General features: G+C 43.0%; 1 protein-coding gene across 3 annotated transcripts in view; it reads left to right on the forward strand.

The window, feature by feature from the left end:
- Positions 1–26,005, forward strand: part of GABRB2 (gamma-aminobutyric acid type A receptor subunit beta2) — a 506,583-nt gene that overhangs the window by 156,663 nt on the left and 323,915 nt on the right. For all 3 annotated transcript variants that reach the window (XM_063928757.1, XM_063928759.1, XM_063928758.1), the window contains exon 4: positions 24,885–25,105. In XM_063928757.1, the coding sequence (XP_063784827.1) occupies positions 24,885–25,105 (221 nt within the window). The remainder of the gene's footprint in view (positions 1–24,884; positions 25,106–26,005) is intronic.

A 26,005-nucleotide genomic window follows, 5' to 3' on the forward strand; every position in this document is an offset into this window, starting at 1 on the left:
TGTTTTCTGTATAGTTTTAGTAGTCTCTGAGGTCATAGGTGGATCCAGGGGGTGGGGCACTCGGGCCCACCCCCCCCCCCCCCCTGTCGTTTCTGTAGTTTCTGACTGCTATTTCTGTCAGTCAGATTTGATAAAAGAGCCAGCAGGCACTAGGACCCACCGCTGCTCTAACAGCAAGTCCGTGTGGTAACCAATGGGGAGGCTGGAGCTGCAGCTCGAGTCTCCCCCTGCTCACACTGCAACCTACCTCTCCCACTGCCAGCCATCCAGAGGCCAGCCCAGGCAGGGTTCAACTGCCAGCATCGAGTAAGACTGTTACTTATGACGGCGCAGAAGGCTTCATTAGCCCACACTGCACCGCACAGTTTTCCAGCGCTTCCTCCTCTACTTCCTTTACCACCATGCTAGGTGCAGTCAAACTCGGATCAGCTTTGAGAAGGCGGCCCGTGTGATTGTGAGAGGGCTGTCCTGCAGATATCTTATGCTGCTTGTTGGAGATCCAGCTGGCTGCTTCTGCTAATCAAAGATGGGCAGTTCGTGTCCTGCAGTCTGAGTCTCACTGCAGTGCCCAAAACAAGGTATGCTATACCTGCCACCACCAACTAAAAACTATAATAATTATATTATGCTGGGGTGCCTTCCAGGCTCCCATAACTAATGGAACAGATGACCAACATTTCAAGGCCCAATCAGCCTTTTCATCAGGGTGAAACATTGGCAATAAACCAGGATGTACTCCTACAGCCAATCATTACCTGATGGCGTATTCTGTGAGGCCACGCCCCCTGTGATACCACACCCCATATCTGGGAGCACACTACCTTAGGTGCATGTAAATATAACTATTACCGTTCCCCTATCATGGTGCCCCCCCCCCAATTTCATTTTCTTCTGGATCCGCCCCTGTCTGAGGTGTCCTGTTCCCTGTAAATATACAGTATGTGTCTACGATCTTGAGCTTACACTACTTAGAGTTGAAGTCCTGGCAGCCCCTGAGTGTCAGTGAACAACCGCAGCTCCATGAAGAGGCTCTTTATAGGCATAGTATTCAGGGTGGGTTGTGTACACTCAATGTCACAGTAGGCACACATAACAGTGCCTCATTAACCAGGTGGAGTACTGGCTCACAATTGTAGAGTCACAATAGTAGATATATTAATTGCAAAGAACTGCTTCCGTACATTCTACAGTGCTTACAGACGTGTCCTTTTATATACTTGCAAGGATGCTGCGGATAGAGGCGGAACTACCGCCAGTGCAACCAGTGCGTTGCACTGGGGCCCGCCTCTGTCCAGGGGCCCAAAGCATGTAATGAGTCAAACTGACTCATTACATGCCGCTGTGTGCTGCGGGCAACCGCTGCCCGCAGCACACAGCCTCCCGGAGAGGAGAGGAGCGCACTGCAGCGGCACGGGGGAGAAGGAGGAGGAGGGAGGTGGAGGAGGGAGCCGCGGCAGCGCTTTGTTACTGGTGGAGGCGCTGCTGCTGCTGTTCCTCTGCTTCACTATAGGCTGTCTTCCGAGAACAGCCTATAGTGAAGCAGAGGGGCAGCAGCAGCGCCTCCACCAATGACACAGCGCTGCTGCGGCTCCCTCCTCCACCTCCCTCCTCCTCCTTCTCTCCTGCCCGGGAATCGTCAGTAGCTGCACCGAGGAGCCTGAGCCAGCGGAGAGGGTAAGTATAATTCTTTTCTTTCTTTCTTTCTTTCTGTCTGTCTTTCTTTCTCTCTTTCTGTCTTTCTTGGGACTGTCTGCCGCAATGTGTAAAAATGGGGAATCTGCCTGCCGCAATGTGTAAAAAGGGGGAATCTGCCAGCCGTAATGTGTAAAAAGGGGTAATCTGCCTGATGTAATGTGTAAAAAGGGGGAATCTGCCTGATGTAATGTGTAAAAAGGGGGAATCTTTGCCATAATGTGTAAAAAGGGGGAATCTTTGCCGCAATGTGTAAAAAGGGGGAATCTGCCTGCCGCAATGTGTAAAAAGGGGGAATCTGCCTGCCGTAATGTGTAAAAAGGGGGACGCTGTCTGCCGTAATGTGTAACAAGGGCACGCTATCTGCCGTAATGTGTAAAAAGGGGACGCTGTCTGCCGTTATGTGTAAAAAGGGCACGCTGTCTGTCGTTATGTGTAAAAAGTGTACGCTGTCTGCCGCTATCTTTAACAAGGGCATGCTATCTGCCGTTATGTGTAAAAAGTGTACGCTGTCTGCCGCTATGTGTAACAAGGGCACGCTATCTGCCGTTATGTGTAAAAAGTGCACGCTGTTTGCCGTAATGTGTAAAAAGGGGGATGCTGTCTGCCGTAATGTGTAAAAAGGGGACGCTGTCTCCCGTAATGTGTAAAAAGAGGAATCTGTCCGCCGTAAGGTGTAAAAGGGTCTCTACCTGGTGTAGTGGTGCTACTGTGCGGCGTAATTTGAATAATGGAGACTAATGTGCACCGTTTTATGAATTGGTATTATTTTGTGGCCACACCCTTTCCCCACGAAGCCACGCCACTATGTATTTTTTGCGCGCGCCTACGGCGCTCACCGCCCCTGTTTTGTATGCAGGGGTGGGGCTCCAATGCCGTTTCTTGCACACAGTGCTAAAATGTCTAGTTACGGCACTGTTGCTAGGTATCCATTTCTCTGGCCCTGAGCAGGTCCCCCTCACCAGATCCTCTCCAGGGGTGAGGGGGTGGACTTGGATGGGATGGGGGGGCCCCCAAAGCATTTTGTCGCACCTGGGCCCACCGCTCGCTAGTTCCGCCACTGGCTGCGGCATAGTGGTGTGCGTGTGATCGCATGCTCCCACTATGCCATAAATTTGAATGGGAGCCAGCATGTGCATGTGCCCACCTCTCATTCACTTTAATGGGACCCGGCAGTGATGCGAATGAGCACGGCATGCCATGCTGCGTTCACATCGCAGTCCCGCTATAGTAAGCTGCTATATGCTTTCCATAGCGGATGGTGTAATGGTTAGCATTACTGCCTCACAGCACTGAGGTCATGGGTTCGATTCCCACCATGGCTCTAACTGTGTGGAGTTTGTATATTCTCCCCGTACTTGCGTGGGTTTCCTCCGGGTGCTCCGGTTTCCTCCCACAATCCAAAAATATACTGGTAGGTTAATTGGATCCCAACAAAATTAACCCTATAGATTGTAAGCTCCACTGGGGCAGGGACCGATGTGAATGGGCAAATATTCTCTCTGTGAAGTGCTACGGAATATGTGTACGCTATATAAATAACTGGTAATAAATAAATAATAAATAAATAAATATGCAGCAACAACTTAGCAGGACACATCTGTAGGGTTCGGATATGTAAGTAAACACAATGGTTTGGGGGACTGTGTTTTCGCATGACCCATTCTGCACATGTGCAGAATGAGTCCTGCAAGGTCAAAAGCATTGCCCCTAGGTCCCAGCATGGTTGACATTCTGTGGCTATTTAGGGGCAGGGACGGGCAGCACTAGTTGCATTTCAAGAGAATGGAGGTGTGTCAGTCCCATTTTCTTGGAATGGTGAGGCCAGTTTCTACATTTTCCCATGTAGATTTACTGGCCTCACAAATGGGCCGGAGACAGTCATTCTGACTAAGCTTTTATTTACTCATGTGGACGATGCTGCCGCCGTCATGATCCTATCGGGTGGTGTTCTCGTGCAGATGATCCGCTGGAAAGGCCCTAGAGTCAGCCCTGGGTAGAGGGCAGGCTGTGACAAGTAGGGGTTAAAGGGCAGGATGTGACAGGTAGGGGTAAGAGGGCTGTCTGTAATAGGTAGACTGCAGACTGTGCTGCATCTACCAGTTCCCAGATGACAGCACAATGGGCTCTATGGCAGGGGGATGGGGGTGATCAGGGTGTGCCACCATGTGGGTAATTTGGTTCCAAAGGAGGAGAGAGAAAGGATGAATAGGGAGTTGAGGTAAGAAGAGAGGAACATATGAAGTTGGAGATGAGAAGGGCACAAGGCTGGTCACTGAGGAAGGGCCAGCCCATAGTAACTAGGCGCACACTGGCCGGAGCTAGGTGCTAGGAGGGCCTCGGAGGTGGGAGGAGAATGACTTTGTGTAGGGTGGATGTGGAGCACCGGGAAAGGGGATGATGTCCATTCTGACACTACTCTTGGTGACTCTACATCGGCCTCACTCCACCCTGCAACCCAGTATATTGACTGGCACCACTCTCAAATGTTTTAGGAGGGGGTTTGATTCCTTTCCCCACCCCTGTTCCCTGCGGCTTTTCTAGAGAGGAGGGGACCCATGTGCAGACTCCGTGTGTGGGTCCCCTCCTCTCCCATAGCCGTCACCGCCGCTGCTAGCGCTCTCATCGCTGAGACTCTGGCACAGTGCCAGAGTCTACAGAGCATGCGCAGGACTCCTAAAAATGGCCGCCGCGGTGACGGCTACGGGAGAGGAGGGGGCCCACACACAGTCGCCGATGGACACCAGAAAGGTAAGTATAGAAGAAATGGGTGCAGTGTGTGCGGTCTGGGCCCCCTCTGGACCCAGGGGCCCGTGTGCACCATTATAGATACACCAGTGCCTGTTCCGCCGCCTATGGAACCAGGGATGAAAAGATCTCCCAGTGACCCTGATAGATACTAATCTTTGTAAATAGAACATTCAATGGGAGATGGGTTTACTAAGAGGGGACTGCTGTATTATTTTTGTAATATGATTTAGCTTTTCTACGGGAAGTAATGCATGTAATATCACATTTATAGCCAACGCTGTCCAGTTCAGCATAATGCATTTAAAATATGTCGAGCCACCAGTTTCGTTTGTGCATTGATAGAGAAACCAATTTTTAAAACCAATTTCTCAAGCTCTTTTACAGCAAATGGCTTAAATAAATACAAATGACACAACAAGGCATCACTATAGCCAGCTGATGTAATATGCCTGAAGTTTTGGTAATTACATTATCTTGCATCTACTGAATGTTCAGACCGTCCTGGCTGTTTGGTTGAAGCCAGCACTTAGCTTACAACAAATAATAATGGTAATAAAAAAAAGCTTTTATATTTTCTCAAGTAAATCATATAAACAAGCTGATTAAAGCAGCAAAGTACCTGTGATTTCCGCAGAGCTGCCCGAGAACACATAACACCGCAATAAGAGTAAACAATTGTCTGCTATGTGCTTCCACTAAAACTGCAAAACTGGATTAAAAAGATAGTCATTAAATGTTGCACGTCCCTAAATATCAATGTCGTTAGAATAATTGCAATAAATGTCCCAGACTGGATCTGCAATAGACAGATAAAGGGAATTAGAGCTAACAAAATAGACTGCAGGATTGTGTGTCCACCGTCATTCATAAACCACTCAAATGAGAAACATGGCTTTGCCTTTTTATTTGTTGCATTACCCAGCTACGCAGGATGTTATATCCGTGTTTTGGGAATATCTAGCGCTCATGGAAATCTTATTACTATACTGTAATTTGTGATCACATGTTAAAGCATTTGGGGCAAGCACATCACACAATGGCATGATGGCGGGGTTTGGGGTATTGTTTGTGTGGCAGTGGGTTAAGGGTGGTGACATGGTAGCTGCTAAAGATAAAAATCAGAATACACCTTCTTATTTAGGAATCATCATATCACAAATAAATAATGAAAATATCATATAGTCCCTCAAGATATTCATACCCCCAGCCTTCCCACTTTTGGCAGCACAGTCCTGCTTTCGGGCCACTTGCCTGCCATCCCACCCACAGGCAGCAGTGTCGTGTGAAGAGAAGGAGACGGGCACTCGTCACAGGTAATAGATATGACATGGCATCTAAAACCATGGTTAACTTGGACTTTCTGGCTACAGACTCTGGGAGAGGCATGGGAGGTGGTACAGGGTGGCCATGCCACCTGTTATACAATGCTGACATGGCTACGATGACACAATTTACTTGTCCAGGAGGACGGGAGTGCCACGTGAGTTTCGGCAGTCTCCCGGCCGTTCCAAGAGAGCAGTCAAGTAATTTTAAACAGAACAAGGTGAGCATGCTGGCTTGCCTCAAGAGTGATGAAAACGAGAGCTTGACACAAGGCCAGGCCCCCTTCCCATGAGGCATTGTCCCTTTTTCAGGCACATGCCTCCAATGCGCATTTAGTTTTCCCTCTTCCCTTTTTCATACTTTTAGATTGATGGGAGATATGAGATATTTGTTTCCCACAGCTGCATCTAAGTAGTCAAAATAGATAAAGCATTGATAAGAGTGGAGAAGTGAGCCAGTGGATAAGTTGCCTATGGCAACCAATCAGCTGCTACATATAATTTTATAAAATGTACTTGACAGATGTTTCTTAAAAGCTAATTGGTTGCCATGGGCAACTTCTCCGCTGGCTTACAGCTCCACACTTTTCACTGCTTCATGAATAGACCCCATTGTCTGTTACTGTAATAGTCACAGGCGCACGTGCCTACAAGGATATAACTACCATCGGTGCAGTGGCTGCAGCTGCTATGGTGCCCACAACTATTTGTCTTTCCCATGTTTCTATATGAGTCTGTTTGCCATTGCACATGAGGCCCCTACAAATGTTGCTATGGGCCCACAAATAACTAGTTACACCCCTAGATGCATGGTACTAATAGTAAACACGTCTTTTTAGATATTTAGGCCCAGATTTATCAAGCCTTGGAGAGTGATAAATATCACGGTCATAATATACCCACCAATCAGCTCCTAACTTCCATGTGTCAGGATGTGTTTGAAACATGACAGTTAGAAGCTGATTGGTTGGTACTTTATCACCGCACTAGTTATCACTCTCCAATACTTGATCAATCTGAGCCTTGGTCCTTTTACCAGATATTGAAAACGTTCATGTTCTGATCTCTCCTGGAAGCAGTCTGCAGTGATTTCATTGTACTGTGCTGCAGATTTACAAAGGTTTAACTGGTGGACCGGACGGGCAAAACATTCAACCCTGCAACAAAAGAGCAGAGTGGGGCCACAAGGGGCCACTCTCAGCCCAAATGAGGTTGCTACCACTGATTCCGTTATTGCTGGACCCCTGCCATAAACTGAGCTCTGCTGTCCTGTGCAGTGATGTGACTTTTCTGTACTGCAATGTGATGCTCTCTGGCATCACGTCGTAATATTTTATTCCTCGCTGTAAAACATTTATGTCTGTTGATGGCGAACAAATTGAAAAAAAAAAGTGTAATGTAAAAGTTACATCTCCATCCATTTCACAAACAGGAAGTTACTAATGTTGCCTAACAGGCATTTCCATACTGATAGCATCTGTGTAGCTGTGATTCTACATAGGTGAGAGCTAAGCTAGACACGTGTAAATCCATGGTTTATTGTGTCAAACAATGTGTCAACCATTTTCATGTTGACCATTTGACCCTATCGACCTTTGACCCTGTTGACCTAATGTCTGTCTAACATGTCACACACAATGGCCCTCATTCCGAGTTGATCGCTCGCTAGCTACTTTTTTGCAGCCGTGCAAACGTATAGTCGCCGCCCACGGGGGTGTATTTTCGCTTTGCAAGTGAGCGAACGCGTGTGCAGCCGAGCGGGATGAAATAGTTTTTTGCAGTTTCTGAGTAGGTCTGAACTTACTCAGCTCTTGCGATCACTTCAGCCTCTCCGGTCCTGGAATTGACATCAGATACCCGCCCAGCAAACGCCTGAACACGCCTGCGTTTTTCCAACCACTCTCAGAAAACGGTCAGTTGACACCCATAAACTCCCTCTTTCTGTCAATCTCCTTGCGAACGGTTGTGCGAATGGATTCGTTGCTAGAAGCTTTGCACAGCAACAATGCTGTTTGTACCCGTACATCGTGCGTGCGCATTGCGGTGCATACGCATGCGCAGTAGTAACCTGATCTCTGCGCTGCGAAAATCGGCAGCATGAGATCAACTCGGAATGAGGGCCAATATACAAATGTAGTTTATCAAATTAATCAGCACAGCTTCCTGGTGCGTCCTGTGACTAAGATGCATTTTTGGCAAAAAAAGATGCCCAACGTTAGCAGAGTTGCAGGGGACCTGGTGGCTCAATTGTGTACAGGCATCTCGCGCTGTGGGGCATATTGTGGCTAGATGTATCTACATGCTACCCTTGCTTCCACAGTTCAGAAAGTACACCCTATAGTGGTATGAGGTTAAATTACCGGCTGTCGGGATCGTGGTGGTAAGGATACGACGCCGGAATCCTGACAGCCGGGGAAATGCCGGTGGTCGCAAACCCGACCCAAGTCTGGTATTCCAACTTGGGTGGTGGGTCATGCCACTACCCGAGGGGGAATACTTTGGTCGCCACCGGGCCCGCAGTCGGGATTTTAGCTGTCAGGTTCCCTGCGTCGGTCTCCTGAACTCCGGGACCCCGACCGCCGCGATCCCATACTGATCTCCCCTATAGCATCTTCACAGCATTAAACATAAACTTGTCTTCAGTCTTTCAGAACCTCCTTGGTTTAGTCAGGATTCAATGGCATGTTCACCTCTGGTTGTTTCTCACCTGCATACTGTCTATTAACTAGAGGGGTGTAGTATGGTATGCCGGCGGCTGGGCTCCCGGCGACCAGTAGAAAAAAAGTTGCTTGGTGCGATCAACTCGGAATGAGGGCCTAAATTCAGTAAAAAAATTGATAATCATTGAGAAAAAAGTAAAAAGCTAACATTATGTAATTTTTGCAATCCAAAACCTGAAATTCAGATTTCAAATCAGAATTATAAACTGCAGGAAGATTCAAATTCAGTCTCGAATTGAGACTTGGTTCGGATTGTATCTCCTAGGGCAATCTGGATCAGGTCTTGGTTCGGTTCAGGTCCACAAAATTCAAGTGGATTCAGTTTTCTAGAGAACTGAATCGCACATCTCTAATATGAGTGGCTATTAGAGCGGGCTTATTCCCTGTACATCTTGCATTTGGGCTTCTGCCGGTTGTCTCTGTGTTCTAGGATGCTGCATCGGATCATCTGCAACACCATCAGCCGACTGTGTGACCACTGAATTCTGGCTGTCGGCGGTAGAAGTCCCCTTTGGTCATGCAAAAAAATTTTTTTCCTGGGAAATATATAATTTAATAGATAATATAATTAAATAATAATAATAATAATAATAATAATAATAATAATAATAATGATACAAATGTTTTATTTGACCTTTCACCAGCAAGGAGAGCTTGGTGGAACACAAAGCTTTGTCTCTGGTAAAAACATTCATTAAAAACTCTCTGTAGCCTCCTTTGGTTGCTGTTTGGACTGAGGCTTTCACATGTGGATCGACGGTTGTTAGAAATGAAATACCGCTGTTTAGTTTTATATAAACCTTTTCATTTAGAGAGACTTCAATAGGTTATTTTACTCATCTCACATGTGTTTCTCTGCACAAATCACTAGTATGGGCCAAAGACCTAAAAGAAAATTCCCGTATAAAGAGTCCGACTGAATCACATATAGAGAGAACCTTTGATGTAGACAACATTGTAATCCTGCTGCGAGTGCTTTATCTCCACAGCCAGCTCAACATGGTTAAGTAAGAACCTAATGATTTGTTCCAAAGATATGACACAGTCATGGTTGAAAACCACAGCTGTGAACTATTCACTCTCTTTCAGCTCATCCTTACCAGGCTGACTTTCTGTCACGTTATCAAAAGGAAACTCTTGACTTAACATATAGTAACTGTATATAATGTCATATTTTTTAATAAAAACTAGCAAAGCCTTCTATAATGAATAGATATTAATTATATATATATATATATATATATAGTGTGTGTGTGTGTGTGTGTGTGTGTGTGTGTGTGTGTGTGTGTGTGTGTTTGAATATATATACACACACTAACATACACGAGGGTGGTTCAATACATACAGTAACAAGACCTCTCATTGTATGAATGTATTCAACACATACTTACAGTTTATTGCCTTGGTACAGAGTATTTTTCCACATACAGTAGCCCTCATACTTATCTACAGCAAGCATTTGTTCCAATTAAATCATGGACAGTATTAACACCGGAGAAGTGATAAAGTGGTAATAAGTGGAAGGTGATAACGCATCAGCCAATCATTATGGGTTTGAAAAATTACAGGAGCTAATTGGCTGGTGCGTTATCACTTTCCACTTACCACTGCTTCATCACTTCTCCAGGCTTAATACATCTGCCCCTCAGTGTCAAGCACCTGAAGCCAAGACATGACGGCTTCCTGGATTTCACCATCAGTTCTGATTCGCCTTCCACCCAGATGCCTCTTCAATGGTCCAAAGAGATAGATATCATTCAGTGCCAGGTCAGGGGTGGAGGGAGAATAGTCCAGTACCTCCCAATAATAGCGCCGTACTGTTTTCTATGGGTGAAACGGGTTCAGTGTGAAAGGTACCAAAACGGTAATGAAATGGTAATATACTGGTTACAACATGCGATGTGAAGGGGGTTTAACTGCTCAGACCCGTTTTAAGAACCGTTTCAAGAACCGTTTCAAAAGCAGGTTTTGCGATGTGAAAGCAGCATAACTCGAATGCGTCTGTTCTTCTGAATCAGACCTTCAATGCAGCACAAATTGTCATCTGTGGTGAACGTGCTTAACTGGCCAGATTACTGCCGTCAAAGCACTTCTCCCAACAATCCAAGAACAGTTTGTTTGATGATCAATGCCTTTTCCAGCATGATGGAGAACCTTGCCATAAGGCAAAAGTGATAACTAAGTGGCTTGGGGAACAAAACTTTGAAATTTTAGGTTCATGGCCAGGAAACTCCCCAGACCTTATTTCCATTGAGAACTTGTGGTCAATCCTCAAAAGGAGGGTGGACAAACAAAAACCCACAAATTCTGACACACTGCAATCATTGATTAGGCAAGAATGGGCGGCCATCAGTCAGTATGTGGCCCAGAAGTTGATTGACAGCATGCCAGGGCAAATTGCAGAGGTCTTGAAAAAGAAGGGTCATCACTGCAAATATTGACTTTTTGCATAAACTTAGTGTAATTAGCAAAAACAGCCTTTGACTCTTATGAAACGCTTGTAATTTTTTCAGTATACCATAGTAACATCTGACAAAAAGGTCTAAAAATACTGAAGCAGTCAACTTTGTGAAAACCAATACTTGTGTCATTCTCAAAACTTGTGGCCACAGCTGTACATAGACATACTGTATAAGCAAAACAAGAAAACAGTGTCTTAAAGTTCAAGACAATATAGGACAAGTACAGGATATATAAACATAACTGCGGCAGCAGACGACACTGAAATAAATATCTGGGCTGTAGAAAACAGGCGGATTTGGTGCCGTCGAAAGGAGTATTGAAAAGAAGATAGGTTAAGTCAGAGATGGAAAAGCACACAAGGGAAGAGGGCCCTGCTCGTGAAAGCTTACATTCTAACGAGTACCTCACATACAGTTAAACCTGGCAAGTCCTAAAAAAATCTGTGAGGCAGATTTAATATAATAAGGCCATCAATCGAATCAGACAGTGTGGGGACTCGAGTAGCGGGGGTGCCATGAGAATTTGCAGATGCTTCCCCCTCTGTTCAAATATTATATTCTATTCCAGATGATGTGCATTGTTGGTGATTTATATGGAGAGGCGGGAGTGCTGCATTAAAATGCTGACACTCCACACCGGTCTATCAGTGACCCTGGAAGCGCCAGCGCAGGTGAAGTGCCGCAGCCAGTGACATGCGGTGAGGTCAGTGCCTGGTGAGGCACTGGATGATTCACACCCCCTCCCCAATGGAGAACAAAAAACTGATTGGGGTTCCCCATACCTAAACAAAACCAGCACCAGGCTGAACAAGCCATGGGGAGTAATGCCATAGCAGGGTGGACACTCTGTGTGGGGTACCCCCTGCTATCGCATTAAACTTCCCCAAACCAGTCAGCCCAGGGCTTGAATTCCTCAGAAAGCGGGGACCCCAGAAAAAAAAATGAGGTCCCCCCTCCCGAGCAGCAACCAGCACTGGGCTGAAAGCCCACTGCTATGCCCCGCACCCCTAGTGGCGGTGGGTGTGGGGTTCATGACGTAGTAATATTGTTCTTTACAGGCAGCCTACAGGTCCCTGCAAGCCTGCCCAAGCATGCCGGCACTTGGAGAACCACAAGTGCTAGCATGCCTGGACATTAAGGGCCCGCTGGCACCTGTAGTCTGCCTGTAATGAAAATATTAAATGCAAGTCACAATTTATTTAAAAACGTTTATTGTGCAGCATCTTCAACTGGGGGGGACAGCAGCCTTTGAGTAGCTCTTTTGCATGGCCACCGCCTCCCAGGACTTCCAGGAGTCTTCTGGAGCTCTTGCACGCTCCCTCTCTGCTGGCGGACTGACAGCCGCTGCCTCGCACTGGCTTATATAAGCCAGCCCCGAGGGGCGGAGCGATGACGCGGCGAGCCGTGATTGGCTCGTGGCGGCCATCTTAGATTTTAAAAATTATGCTAACGGCGCAGTTTTTGAATTTGGAATCTGCCATCTTGCCCACCGGGTCCCGCCGCTGCTAACGCCGCACATTCCGCTGCCCAACAAGTGATGACAGCGGATCCATCACTGGACAGCTGTATCCAGTGACAGATCCGCTGTCAAATCATTTCTGGGTGATTGACAGGGGCGTGCTTTCATGTGCTATGAAAGCACGCCCCTGTCACGAGGCACTTGTACAAGTGACGCTTCTCATTCTATTTCCAATGGGCTTTTAATGCCCATGGCTTGGCCCTGCCCCCGCCCACCCCCCGCTCCAGCAGCTTTCCTAATATGAACCGGAGGCACCGCTATCGGTGCCTCCCAAACCTATTTTTAATGTAGAATTGGTTGTTATAATACAAAGCAGATTCTTATGACACAGAATCTGTCATAAGTATCTTCTTTGTATTATTTCAACCACTAATGACAGAGAAGGCACTGCCTCCCCTGACTGCACGTCCCTGGCTGCAGCACCCACCTTTCCCTTGCAGTTACCATAGGCAGACTCTTGCTGGTGATGCAGGCTTCATGTATCTCCCTGTGGTCCAGGAGAATTAGTGATAAATGCAGCTTCAGTGTAGGGGCGTGTCCCACATAGGGGCGTGTCCCCCATCAGGGAGAAGATAACCAATCATTTTCATGGACAACTTTCAGCTACTGTAGGTGCATTTTATACAAAAGTTTCAGCAGGAGAAGAGGTCGCTTTCCTTGTACCACCCCCCTATAGATAGATAAATAATAATTATAATGTCTCTCCTAACAGCTACAGCGGCATTAGTCACTGCTCTCAGACAAAAGCTGTCAGTCATGCGAAAATGCATTATGCAAAAAATTATACTTAATGGATGATTTTGAACAGTACAAATGTGTTTCTGTCTGTCTGTGAAGCATCTGGAGAAATGTCAGTGCGTTCTGGCATTGTTTACCATGGAATTATAAATGTGGTAAATGCAGCTCTGTAGGAATGTACAGGATCAGTGTAACTCTCATGTGGTTCGGCTTGTTTTTGGGAGCAGTAATGGCAGAGCAGTAGAAGTGAGCGTTCACAGGTAGCTTATGAGATAAAAGGAGCAGGAAACAGGTAAATAAAAAGGAGCCAAGCTTTCTGATCGAACTGTTTGCTTCATTCACATTCATTGTACACCTCCCACTGAAGGGTGCAACTAATCAGGGTCACAACTTGGAATAAAAGGACCCCGATGCCATTTTGAAGAAGCCTCATACCCTTTTTACCTGCGCACACACCTTTCGGTAAGAATCAAGTTTATTAGCATAGAGAACTTTGCATGTATCTCCTGTTTACCTGCACATAGGGGGTAATTCTGAGTTTATCGCGGCAGGAACTTTGTTAGCAGTTGGGCAAAACCATGTGCAGTGCAGGGGAGGCAGATTTAACATGTGCAGAGAGAGTTAGATTTGGGTGTGGTGTGTTCAATCTGCAATCTAATTTGCAGTGTAAAAATAAAGCAGCCAGTATTTACCCTGCACAGAAACAAAATAACCCACCCAAATCTAACTCTCTCTGCACATGTTATAGCTGCCTCCCCTGCAGTGCACATGGTTTTGCCCAACTGCTAAAAAAAATCCTGCTGCGATCAACTCAGAATTACCCCCTTTGTTAGCAGTTGGGCAAAACCATGTGCACTGCAGGGGGGCAGATATAACATGTGCAGAGAGAGTTAGATTTGGGTGTGGTATGTTCAATCTGAAATCTAAATTGCAGTGTAAAACTAAAGCAGCCAGTATCTACTCTGCACAGAAACAAAATAACCCACCCAAATCTAACTCTCTCTGCACATGTTATATCTGCCCCCCCTGCACTGCACATGGTTTTGCCCAATTGCTAACAAACTTGCTGCTGCGATCAACTCAGAATTACCCCCATAGTGTAGCCAGCAACATTACTGTAGTGGGTTCGGTATGTGTTACCGGCAGACGGGATGCCGACGGTAACAATACCGACGCTGGCATTCCAGTGTTTAAAATCTCAACAGAGGAGAGGTAAGTATGCTATCCTATCTCCCCTACCCCCTAACCCTTCCTTCCTGCAGCCTAACTCTAACCTCTCCCTTAGTGCTTAACCGTAATCTCCTCCCCGTTTGTGCCTAAACTTAAACTCCCCCCCCTCTGCAGCCTAACCCTAATTAACCCTAATTCTACCCCTTTAGTGCCTAAACCTAACCTCCCCTTGGTAGCGCCTAACCCTAACCAGCCTCCCCACAGCCTTACCCTAATTCCCCCCGCAACCTATCCCTAATTGGTTGGATCAGATGCTTATGCATGTCTTTTGGAAAATCTGTCAACAGATGAACAAATGAAATACTACAATAAGTTGATTTGTTACTAAACTGTACTCTAGAAAATTAGCAATAGTCCAGTAACCAAGAGTGAGGTATTGTTCAGTGTTACATTTGTATTTTTACAGGGCCAACCTGTTTTATTTTTCTGTGTGTGGCTGGGTCACTGCCAGTCACATGTGTGGAAGGTGTAAGACTCTATCAATCCGTAAGATTGTTACGTCTTTTCAGTATGTAGAGAAGAGTTTGGGCCTCAAGCTCAGTTCATTTTTGACATGTGTTTGGTAAGGTTCTGACCAGTGGCGGTTTTTCCCTGAGAACTGCAACACCCCTCCCAGGTAAAATCCGCAACTCAGCTTAATGTCAGTGAAGCCAGATGGAGTCTGTGAGACTGCACTGGCTTCACTGTGACTGGCAGTGACTTCCTATTGAAAGTCCTACCTGCCAGTCACAGACACTACAAGCAGTCCCATTGGGAGGTGTTTCCTCCCTCTGGGACTGCCAGACCGGGCTGCAATAGGCAGAGAGCTAGCTTCCTGTAGGAAGCCAGCTGCCTGCCTCGTCAGCCCTAGCCGGCTTCTACGGACTGCAGCAGATGCAGTCCGTAGAAGCCGTGGTTTTGCACTTGCGTAGTACCTTCACCAATACTGCACATGCGCCGGGTTCCAGAATCTATGAACTGCACGTAGCACAGGCGGTGGGGACAAGTAGGGAAGGACCGGCATTATCGTCAGCGGCAGCCCTCCTCCTCCAACAAGGTAAAAGCCGGCTATGACTCAGCATTGCCTGTTTTTCTTTCTCTCCTCTATCTTTCTTTCTCTCTCTCTTTCTCTCTGTCTCTCTTTCTCTTTCCCTCCATCTACCCTTGTGACTGTATCACTCACTATGCCTCTCCTCTGCCTGGGCAATACTTTCCTACTCCCCTGGAAGAGTGTCCGGATCTACTGCATCTAGCCCACTCTCTTGTGACGCGGGCAGGGTGAGGAGATTATACTTGGAATTGTGGTGCCGTATAGAAGGGACGGGGCTAAGTGGCATGATTTCCATCACTTTAGCCCCACCCCTTCCTCACTGATCCATAAATTGTAGCATTTTCTTGTGAAGTGTCCAATATAGCCTCCTCTCCAGGCAGCCCTGAGGTTGCCCAGAATGTATGTGGCAAGTAAACCGCTGAAACATTTACAACTGCATACAAATTCAAAGTCGCAGGCTCAGACGTGCCCCTGAAATGGTTCAGACATTACTGCGTCCGCCATCGCTAAGCAGTTGCCGTGTCTGACGCATGTGCAATTTTAAATAATGTTCTCAATTCTGCACACATCAACACTGCATCCACCTCTGTGTCTCATCTATTATTACTAAGCATTCTGAGTTTGTCAACGGCCGGCAGCCTTCTCTACAATACCGCACATGGGGGGTCATTCCGAGTTGTTCGCTCGTTGCCGATTTTCGCAACGGAGCGATTAAGGCAAAAATGCGCATGTGCATGGTTCGCAGTGCGCATGCGGTTAGTATTTTAGCACAAAACTTAGTAAATTTACTCACGCCCGAACGAAGAATTTTCATCGTTGAAGTGATCGTAGTGTGATTGACAGGAACTGGGTGTTTCTGGGCGGAAACTGTCTGTTTTCTGGGAGTGTGCGGAAAAACGCAGGCGTGTCAGGGAAAAACGCGGGAGTGTCTGGAGAAACGGGGGAGTGGCTGGCCGAACGCTGGGCGTGTGTGTGATGTCAAACCAGGAAACGAAACGGCCTGATCTGATCACAATCTGTGAGTAGGTCTGGAGCTACTCAGAAACTGCTAAGAAATTTCTATTCGCAATTCTGCTAATCTTTGGTTCGCAATTCTGCTAAGCTAAGATACACTCCCAGAGGGTGGCGGCCTAGCGTGTGCAATGCTGCTAAAATCTGCTAGCGAGCGAACAACTCGGAATCACCCCCATGTGCTGGGCAGCTTTCTGTGTTGGATTCCCTGGGGCACAGCAGGGTGGAGCTGTAGAACACTGTGGTGTATGAGGAGTCTAAGCTCAGTGCCAGGGTAAGCAGAAGTACTTTGGTCCATCAGAGGCCATCGTCAGGCAGGTTTGCTGCTGTAATGATGACATTTATATAAGCATTGAGAAACATTATATAGAAATTCCTACACTCCTGTTTCTGAGCTTTTCCACTACGAAGCTCCTGTTGAACTTGAGGGCAGACTCCTGCATAGTGTGCTAACCCGCTACACTGTAAATATTTCATTTAAAGTATTTTGTTAAAGTGAGCTAAAACATATTTTGTTTCAATTGAATAATATATACTCGCTGTTCTACTCATTCTTCGCACGAGAGTTTCTGATTTTCACGGTTGTACATATAAATGAGTGTTAAAAATGTGGTAAATCTCTAGAGATGTTAATTTGAGACGTCTTAATGTAAGTAAATATTAATCCATGGTTCTTGGCGTTACCCGAGGAGCTCCCGTAGCAGATATGGTAAAAAGTGACAGGACCAGTTTTGTAGTTTATTAAATTCTACACACTGTAGGTGGTGCAATCCAAATTTTGATTCGATTGTCCATTTGGTGTTATCGTTCACGCAACGCAAACCATGCATTGGTGATGATGTCATTATGTCAACACCCTTTTCATCCCCTTATGGGAAGTTTATTAAAATTCTAAGTACGTCGTTTTCCTATTTTCCTCCTGCAGAATACCTATGTTACATTTCATCTTCCTAACATATCGGGAAGTAAGATAATTATTTGTGATGAGTCAGTCAGTGAGGGATTGAGTGAGTGAGTGAGTGAGTGAGGGCTTTCGCATTTATATATATAAATCAGTGGTTCTCAAACTCGGTCCTCAGGACCCCTCACGGTTCACGTTTTCCATGTCACCCAGCAGGTGCACTGTGTATCACCAACTGTCACATTTTAAAAATCGACAGGTAACCTGCAAAACATGAACCATGTGGGGTCCTGAGGACTGAGTTTGAGAACCTGTGGATTAGATGAATGGATATCCCATGGTAGTTGGTTTAGTGCTGTCATAATTACAATATTTTTTTATTATTATTATTATTATTATTATTATTAATATTAATATTATTATTACAGGTTGAGTCTCCCTTATCCAAAATGCTTGGGACCAGAGGTATTTTGGATATGGGATTTTTCCGTATTTTGGAATAATTGCATACCATAATGAGATATCATGGTGATGGGACCTAAGTCTAAGCACAGAATGCATTTATGTTACATATACACCTTATACACACAGCCTGGAGGTCATTTTAGCCAATATTTTTTATAACCTTGTGTATTTCACAAAGTGTGTCTACATTCACACAATTCATTTATGTTTAATATACACCTTATACACACAGCCTGAAGGTCATTTAATACAATATTTTTAATAACTTTGTGTATTAAACAAAGTTTGTGTACATTGAGCCATCAAAAAACAAAGGTTTCACTATCTCACTCTCACTCAAAAAAGTCCGTATTACGGAATATTCCGTATTTCGGAATATTTGGATATGGGATACTCAACCTGTATTATTATTATTTCCCTAAACCATGGGATATCCATTAATCTAATGTATATTATATACAGCAAAAACAATATATAATAATAATAATAATAATAATAATAATTCATTAATTAAAATGGAATTCAAGTAATGGAGTAGGATGTGCTGCAGTCAGACCTGAAACAGTGGGGCAGATGTATTAACCTGGAGAAGGTATAAGGAAGTGATAAACCAGTGATAAGTGCAAGGTGATAACGCACCAGCCAATCAGCTCCAATATGCAAATTGACAGTTAGAAGTTGACTGGCTGGTGCGTTTATCACCTTGCACTTATCACTGGTTCATCACTTCCTTATGCCTTCTCCAGTTTAATACATCTGCCCCAATGTTTGTTATTTACCGCTATGGGGGCTGGCATGAGAGGTGAATGCATTTGATAATAGCTGCATTTCAGTGTGGTTTGAAATATAGATATCATTGTACTGTAGGATTTGCAATAATAACAATCCTTGTCATTTTACATTTAAATATTGCAATCAAAATATGAGCTACAGTAGATTCATTGTACTGTACTTTCATTTTTTTTTAGTTACAGATTTAACATTAAGGAGTCAAGAAGTGACAACAACTACAGTAGTTTTATTTTCTAACCAAATAGGGCATTTACTGTATATTGTCATTCCACTGGTACCCTGGAGCGTGTGGGATGAAGTGAGCCAGGGCTTATTTTTTTTTCTATTTTGTTTCCAATTACTTGTAGCTTTCCTCAGAAGGGACATAAAGTCCGTGAAAAGATGGAGACTTAATTAACCTTTCAAGCACAGTAAAATTTACCTTTTCTTTTAGCTCTAACTATTTGTCTAAGGCAGAGCCGGTCATAGGCATAGGCAAACTAGGCAAATGCCTAGGGCATTTGGAATGCCTAAGGGCACAAGCAGCTACTGCTGATTAAAATGATATGCGGCATGCCTATATTCTGTGTGTGACTGCGGCTGTATCTGCATACGAAATGCTACGTTACAGTGTATTCCTGGAAATCACTGTAACATAGCTGTTCGCATGCAGATACAGAACAGTCTCACACAGAATATAGGCATGCCACATGTCATTTTAATCAGCAGAAGCATCCTAGTCACACAGTAATACAAATAAGATGCATTTTTGGCAAAAAAGGTGCCTAACTTTTCGTCTAAAAAAGGGTTGCAGGGTCAGAGGTGGAACTAGCGGCGGTGCTAGGGGGCACCAGCCAAAAAATTGCCTAGGGCATCATATAGGTTAGGGCCGGCTCTGGTCTAAGGTAAAATGTTGTATATTACAGGGCAAGTTTCCTGTGGCCTGATTGCTGAAGTCCATGGTCTTGAATTTTTGGGGCCAATGTTGAGGAGGCCCAGGTTGGGTGTAGCGGTAAAAGGTTTGAGTGGCTTTTTATTTCAGTGCCTGTTGATTACACTTTTGTGCAACTGATACATTATTTATTTATTATTTATTACCAGTTATTTTTATAGCGCAAACATATTCCGCAGCGCTTTTACAGAGAGTATTTGCCCATTCACATCAGTCCCTGCCCCAGTGGAGCTTACAATCTATATTCCCTTGTAGAGGGAGAAAGGGGATATGGGAAACTTGAGCACAGGTGGTGAAATATGATATGACACTGAATGAATTGGAAAAAACCACAGTAGTTTAGAATTTAATCCTTCATTGAAGGATACTATAGCAGTAACTCATGTGGAGGTGCACCCCTGAAAGTGAACACTAGTATACCAAAAAAGAAGAGGAAAAGACTCTCGTTTTTTTGGGGGCACTCATTGAAAAATATTGCATAAAATCTAACTTTTATTAATTACCATTAAAAGCTGTTGCCACCAACCAGGACTGGGACAAAAACATACACACATAAATACAAAAATGACAAAACAATAGAAAACAACAAAAAAATACCACACGCAAACCTAGGTGTGGTTTTTTTTTGTCATTTTTTTGTTGTTTTCTATTGTTTTGTCATTTTTGTATTTATGTGTGTATGTTTTTGTCCCAGTCCTGGTTGGTGGCAACAGCTTTTAATGGTAATTAATAAAAGTTAGATTTTATGCAATATTTTTCAATGAGTGCCCCCCAAAAAACGAGAGTCTTTTCCTCTTCTTTTTTGGTAATCTATATTCCCTATCACATGTACACAAGCACACATTCACGCTAGAGTTAAATTTTGTTGGAAGCTAATTAACCTACCAGTATATTTTTGGATTGTGGGAGGAAACCGGAGTACCCGGAGGAAACCCACGCAAGTACGGGGAGAATATACAAACTCCGCACAGTTAGGGACATGGTGGGAATCGAACCCATCACCTCAGTGCTGTGAGGCAGTAATGCTAACCATTACACCATCCGTACTGCACATTATTATTATTAATATTATTTATTATTATTATTTATATGGTGCACCAAGGATTCCGCAGCGCCTAATAAAGTACATAAACAAATGATCAAAACAAAAAGACAATGACTTAAAGTCAATGTAGGACAAGTACATGGTACAGTATGTAAGCATTTCTGCAGGATGCGGTCAATTTACCTACAATCAAAATACCGACAACCATTGACCGATGGTCAAAATCCCGACAAGGTCAAAATACTAACAAGGTCAACATATCAACATTTAAAATGTCGACAGGTCAAAAAATCAACATGAGTTTTTCATGATTTTTTCATTGAAACAGACTTGTTCATACTTTGCCATCCCAGTGGACCTGGAGGGGGAATATAATAGTGTGCCCGAAGCATGACGAGTGCTGCAGTACACTTATACGGTGTCGATATACGCACACAAAAAACAATGGAAGACTTGTGTCGACTTTTTGACCTGTCAACATCATAAATGTCTGTATTTTGACCTTGTCTGTATTTTAAATGTAGGTATTTTGACCTTGTCAGTATTTTGACCATCGGTCAATTGTCGGTATTTTGACCGTCTGTATTTTGATTGTAGTTATTTCATACTAAACCCATTTCTGCAACTAGATAAGCATTAGGGTGGTATAAACTGAGGGTTAGGTGCTCTTGTAGGGAGTATGGAGTAGAAGATAGTCTAAGTAAGAGAAGGAAAAGCACAAGAGACAAGGGACCTGCTCGTGAGAGCTTACACTCTATAGGGACATACATACTGTATAGTACTTGGCAATACTTGTCGATTGCTTCCAGAGACATAATTCTTCTGGAAGTTACATGTAAGATCATCACATAAGGTCTTTGGTGCACTACTGTCCCCATTATACTGTATGTTTACTGATTTAAAAATGGGTAAAATGGTATTTTAGTTTGCATTTAATATCCACCTTAAAAATTATAAATTTTAAAGCCCATAAAAGAATATTAGTAAGAGTAACTTTTGGAAAGGACCAGTGATATAGAATCCAGTAGGGCACTAGTATGGTTCAGTTTCTACTAGACCGCCTGTTTAACATGATATAATATCCAATGGATCATTTGGGGAATGTACAGTATTATTTAGAGTCAGAGTGAGAATCACCATTTGAAGCACATAGACAATTAGACTTGGCACTGTAATATCTCCTAACTAATACACGTTTATTATACTTAGTGGAAAAGTTATACACACAGGGCCTATTGCACAGTGAATGCAAATCTGCCATATCTATGTGCTGCATATATTAACCTGTATGCAGAAATGTACGCTTCTTGCTGTGGCCCCTTGCCTTTTCTGTATGTTTGGTTTGATACCCGTCATTGTCATGATCGTCATCAGTTATGGACTTGCACTAGCCCTATACTTGGTGAAAAAGATTAATCAATAAACATGCATATAGCTCTGCATAAGATGCATTTGCAATGACAAACCCTCACTGAATTTCACTCATAGCGAAGAGTACAGCAATGCCCCAGTGTACTTTCAAAACTCATGCTATGTACTTTGGTAAGCTGTCATTACGGCTCTCAAGTGTGTACAGAGATTGCCCACAGGCTGACTCTGAGAAAACTGGAACTCTACAGCACATGCAGTCTGTCAGCTTTTTTAAGTGGATGCTCACCCCCTAAGTCTTCAAAAAGGAAACTAATGTAGAACTCAGTGCTAGGTGATTGCTCTCTTATCTTTTCCATTTGCGCACACCCAACAAGTTTGAGAAGTGTATTATTCTGCTTGCTCCCTTGCTGACTAATGTCTACTAACTCAGCAATGTGCAGGTGCATCGCACAGGTACATAGCGGTTCCTTGCTCTGCGATGGGTTTTTGTGAAGAATCCAGTCGCACGGGCGATTGAAAGGTGATTGACAGGAAGAAGGCGTTTGTGGGTGTCAACTGAACGTTTTCTGGAAGTGGTTGGAAAAACGCAGGTGTTCCCAAGCGTTTGCAGGGCGGGTGTCTGACGTCAATTCCGGTCCCGGACAGACTGAAGTGATTGGAGCGGCTGAGTAAGTCCTGGGCTACTCAGAAACCGCTCGGCTGCACATGCGATCGCACACTTGCACAGCTAAAATACACTCCCCGGTGGGCGGCGACTATGTGAATGCAGGACTGCAAAAAATAGCTAGCGAGTGATCAGGTCTGAATTAGGCCCCTTGTGTATTAGCCCTGCCATTCTGCTTACTGTGGGCTATGCGTTTTTTTCATCCCTGTCTGTCATTGTCTGTCATTGCTATGTACTTTACTTTGTGACTTGTAGCTGTAATACGATTTACTTCTAATGTATATGCCACCCTTGGCTTGTCATTTTCTTGCTCTTGTACATTACCTATAATACAAAATATTGTATACATTCAAGGGCAGGCAGGATCAGGGATTACGGGAACATTTGCCACCAAGCCAGGCTTGTCATTTGTGACTAGCATACCCACTAGTTTGCTGGGTATGAAGGCTTAGGACATACCCAGTAGACAGTTCCTTGCACACTGATTGGTGTATTGCACTGCCAAATTAATGTTCAGTGTTGGTAGGTACCAACACAGATTTGTGGACAGCTGGAACTACATTAATCAAAGTGCAGGAAGCTATTTACTGTGTATGACTGAGTCCCTAGGCAGCCAAACCTTTTCTCTAGTACTCCAGCAGACAGCATGGAATATCAGGAGTTGTAAGTAATTAATTTGGGTCATTTGAGGTATGATTTTGTCACTAATAGAGATTGGGAAGTTTCTGAATGATTTGGTCTGAGATCTATATTGCAAAGCTACCGGAGATCTAGTAAACACTGTTGTGCATTGTAAAGCTATCAGAGAGATTTAGAAAGTTTGGAAAAGAGAACACTGTAATGCTCTCTGTATTGTATAAATGTCACTACAATATTCTATTGTATATTGGCTAATGGAATGCTCTCTGTTTTGCAAATAGCTCAATGCAATGCTCTCTGTATTGTGTATAGGCTACTACAATGATCTGTGTAATATATATAATTCACTATATAGATATATATTTATCGTACTCTGCATTTTATAGAGGATAATAGAATGATTTGTTTATTGCAAATACCTATCATGCTCTATGAACTGTATAATAATAATAATAATAATAATAATAATAATAATAATAAAAATTGAATAATACTATTCACAGGAGGTTCTTTGATATATCAATGATTCGTTTACTTTATTTCCCATATAAAATCACACCCACACATATTTCTTTGTGACAATTTGTCTATTGAGGTGTACTGGTAGAAGAGCTAAGGCCACCATTTTGTGCTTGTTCTTCAAACCATTGTACAGTCCTTTCCTGCATTGGATCCATAAATCATGTAAGTGGGGCAGGGCTTCTTCTTCTATATTATCAGTGAGCGTGAGCTTTTGTTTATTTATAACTATTATTTTCTTCCCACAATCTCTGGCAATACATACTGTAGGATTACTTACTGCCTAGGTAATATGCAAATAAATTCAGAATGTTTTGCTAGACAAATAGAGCAGAATTAATATTCCGTTCCGGTGTATTAAAAGCTTTCCCTGTTACACTAATTATTAATGTGATAATGACACCATTATTGTGAAAATATTATTTATTACTGTCATATCATCCAAAATTATCACCATAATGGAATCATTGTTCAATAGAAAAAAATGCTAAGATAATTAATAAGAAAGCTAATACATTTGTCCATCCATTTGTGAGTTGCTTGAAACCTAAAATTCCTAATAAAGGTATGTTATCCTTGAAATTAAATAATATAATAAAAAATGTATTAAATAGTTTCTATTTATGCCTCTTCTTCTTCTTCATCATCTTATTATTATTATTATTATTATTATTAATGTTATTATTATTATTATTATTATTATTATTATTATTATTATGTAGTAGTAGTAGTAGTAGTAGTAGTAGTAGTAGTAGTAGTAGTAGTAGTAGAAATATATTGTCATTTATTTTTTATTATTATTTAAAAAAATATTATTTTTTTACAGTCATACCACGCTGATTTATCTTCAGAGCGCACATAAATGGAATCATTGTTAAACCGACAAAATGCTAAATTATTAAATAATAAAGCTTAGTAATTTCTACATCCTTTTGTGAGTTACTCAAAGCCCTAAAATGTCTGATAAAGCTACACTGTATATTTTCCATGAAAATAAATAATATTGTCAAAAATGTATTAAAATAGTCTATACTTTTTTATTTTATTGAAATTAGTCATTGTCTGCATTTTTCTGCTTTCAGGACTATACACTGACAATGTACTTTCAGCAGGCATGGAGGGATAAAAGGCTTTCGTATTCAGTGATTCCTTTAAATTTGACCTTGGACAATAGAGTGGCAGATCAGCTCTGGGTTCCTGATACATACTTTCTAAATGACAAGAAATCCTTTGTTCATGGAGTTACAGTGAAGAACAGAATGATTCGTCTTCATCCTGATGGCACAGTGCTGTATGGTCTGAGGTCAGTCTGCAACAAATACTCTTACCTGATAACATGGTCTTAGGTTTTGTTATATTAAGATAATTATTGTGCATAATAACCATTGCATATTAGGTACCAGACATCGTATTGTATTGCATTGTGATCATTTTTTTTTTTTAGTGCAACTGTTTTTTAGTTTGTTTAAAAGACGACTGTCAAAAATGGACATTTTTACCGTGGAAGACAAACATCAGAAAATAGAAAATTATAATGTTGGGAACCATAAAAAAATATATGAACTAAGGGAAGAACTAAATGTTCTGATGCACTCTTAATGGCGTTTGTATGTTTAAGGCATGACTTTTCGATTTGTAGGAGAATTTTACCCTTTAAACTGTATATTTTATAATTAGAGATGTGCGGTTTGGAAATCCGAATCCACCCAACTTTTGTAGGAACCAGACCAAAACCCAGTCCAGATCCCACAATGAGATCTAAACCCGAGTACCAGTTTAAATCTTTCCGTGGTTCGGAATTCAGATTTTAAAATCAAATTTTAGGTTTTGGATTGCAAAAAGTTTAGCTGTTTTTTAATCAATTTTTTAAATAAATGATTATTTATATATTTTACTGTTCGTGTAAACAACTGTACGTTCCAGTCATTCGAGATGTACCCCTGATGAAGTCTTTTGTATAAGACGAAACGCGTTGGATTATCTGTATTGTGATGTTATCTCCGAACCAACTATAAGGAGAAGGAGGAGACTGTTGTCATTCACCTAAAATTGTATTCGACGCTAAGAGTCATACTGCTTAAAGTGTGGAATAACACATCTCCTCTGTATCAATATTGATTTTGAAGTTATTATGTCTTTTAATACATTTTATATGTTGGAACATGTTATTACTTTGTATCAAACATCGTTAACCATTCAAGGG

This window comes from Pseudophryne corroboree, chromosome 6 (assembly GCF_028390025.1).
Source record: "Pseudophryne corroboree isolate aPseCor3 chromosome 6, aPseCor3.hap2, whole genome shotgun sequence".
In the NCBI taxonomy this organism is placed as follows: Eukaryota; Metazoa; Chordata; class Amphibia; order Anura; family Myobatrachidae; genus Pseudophryne; species Pseudophryne corroboree.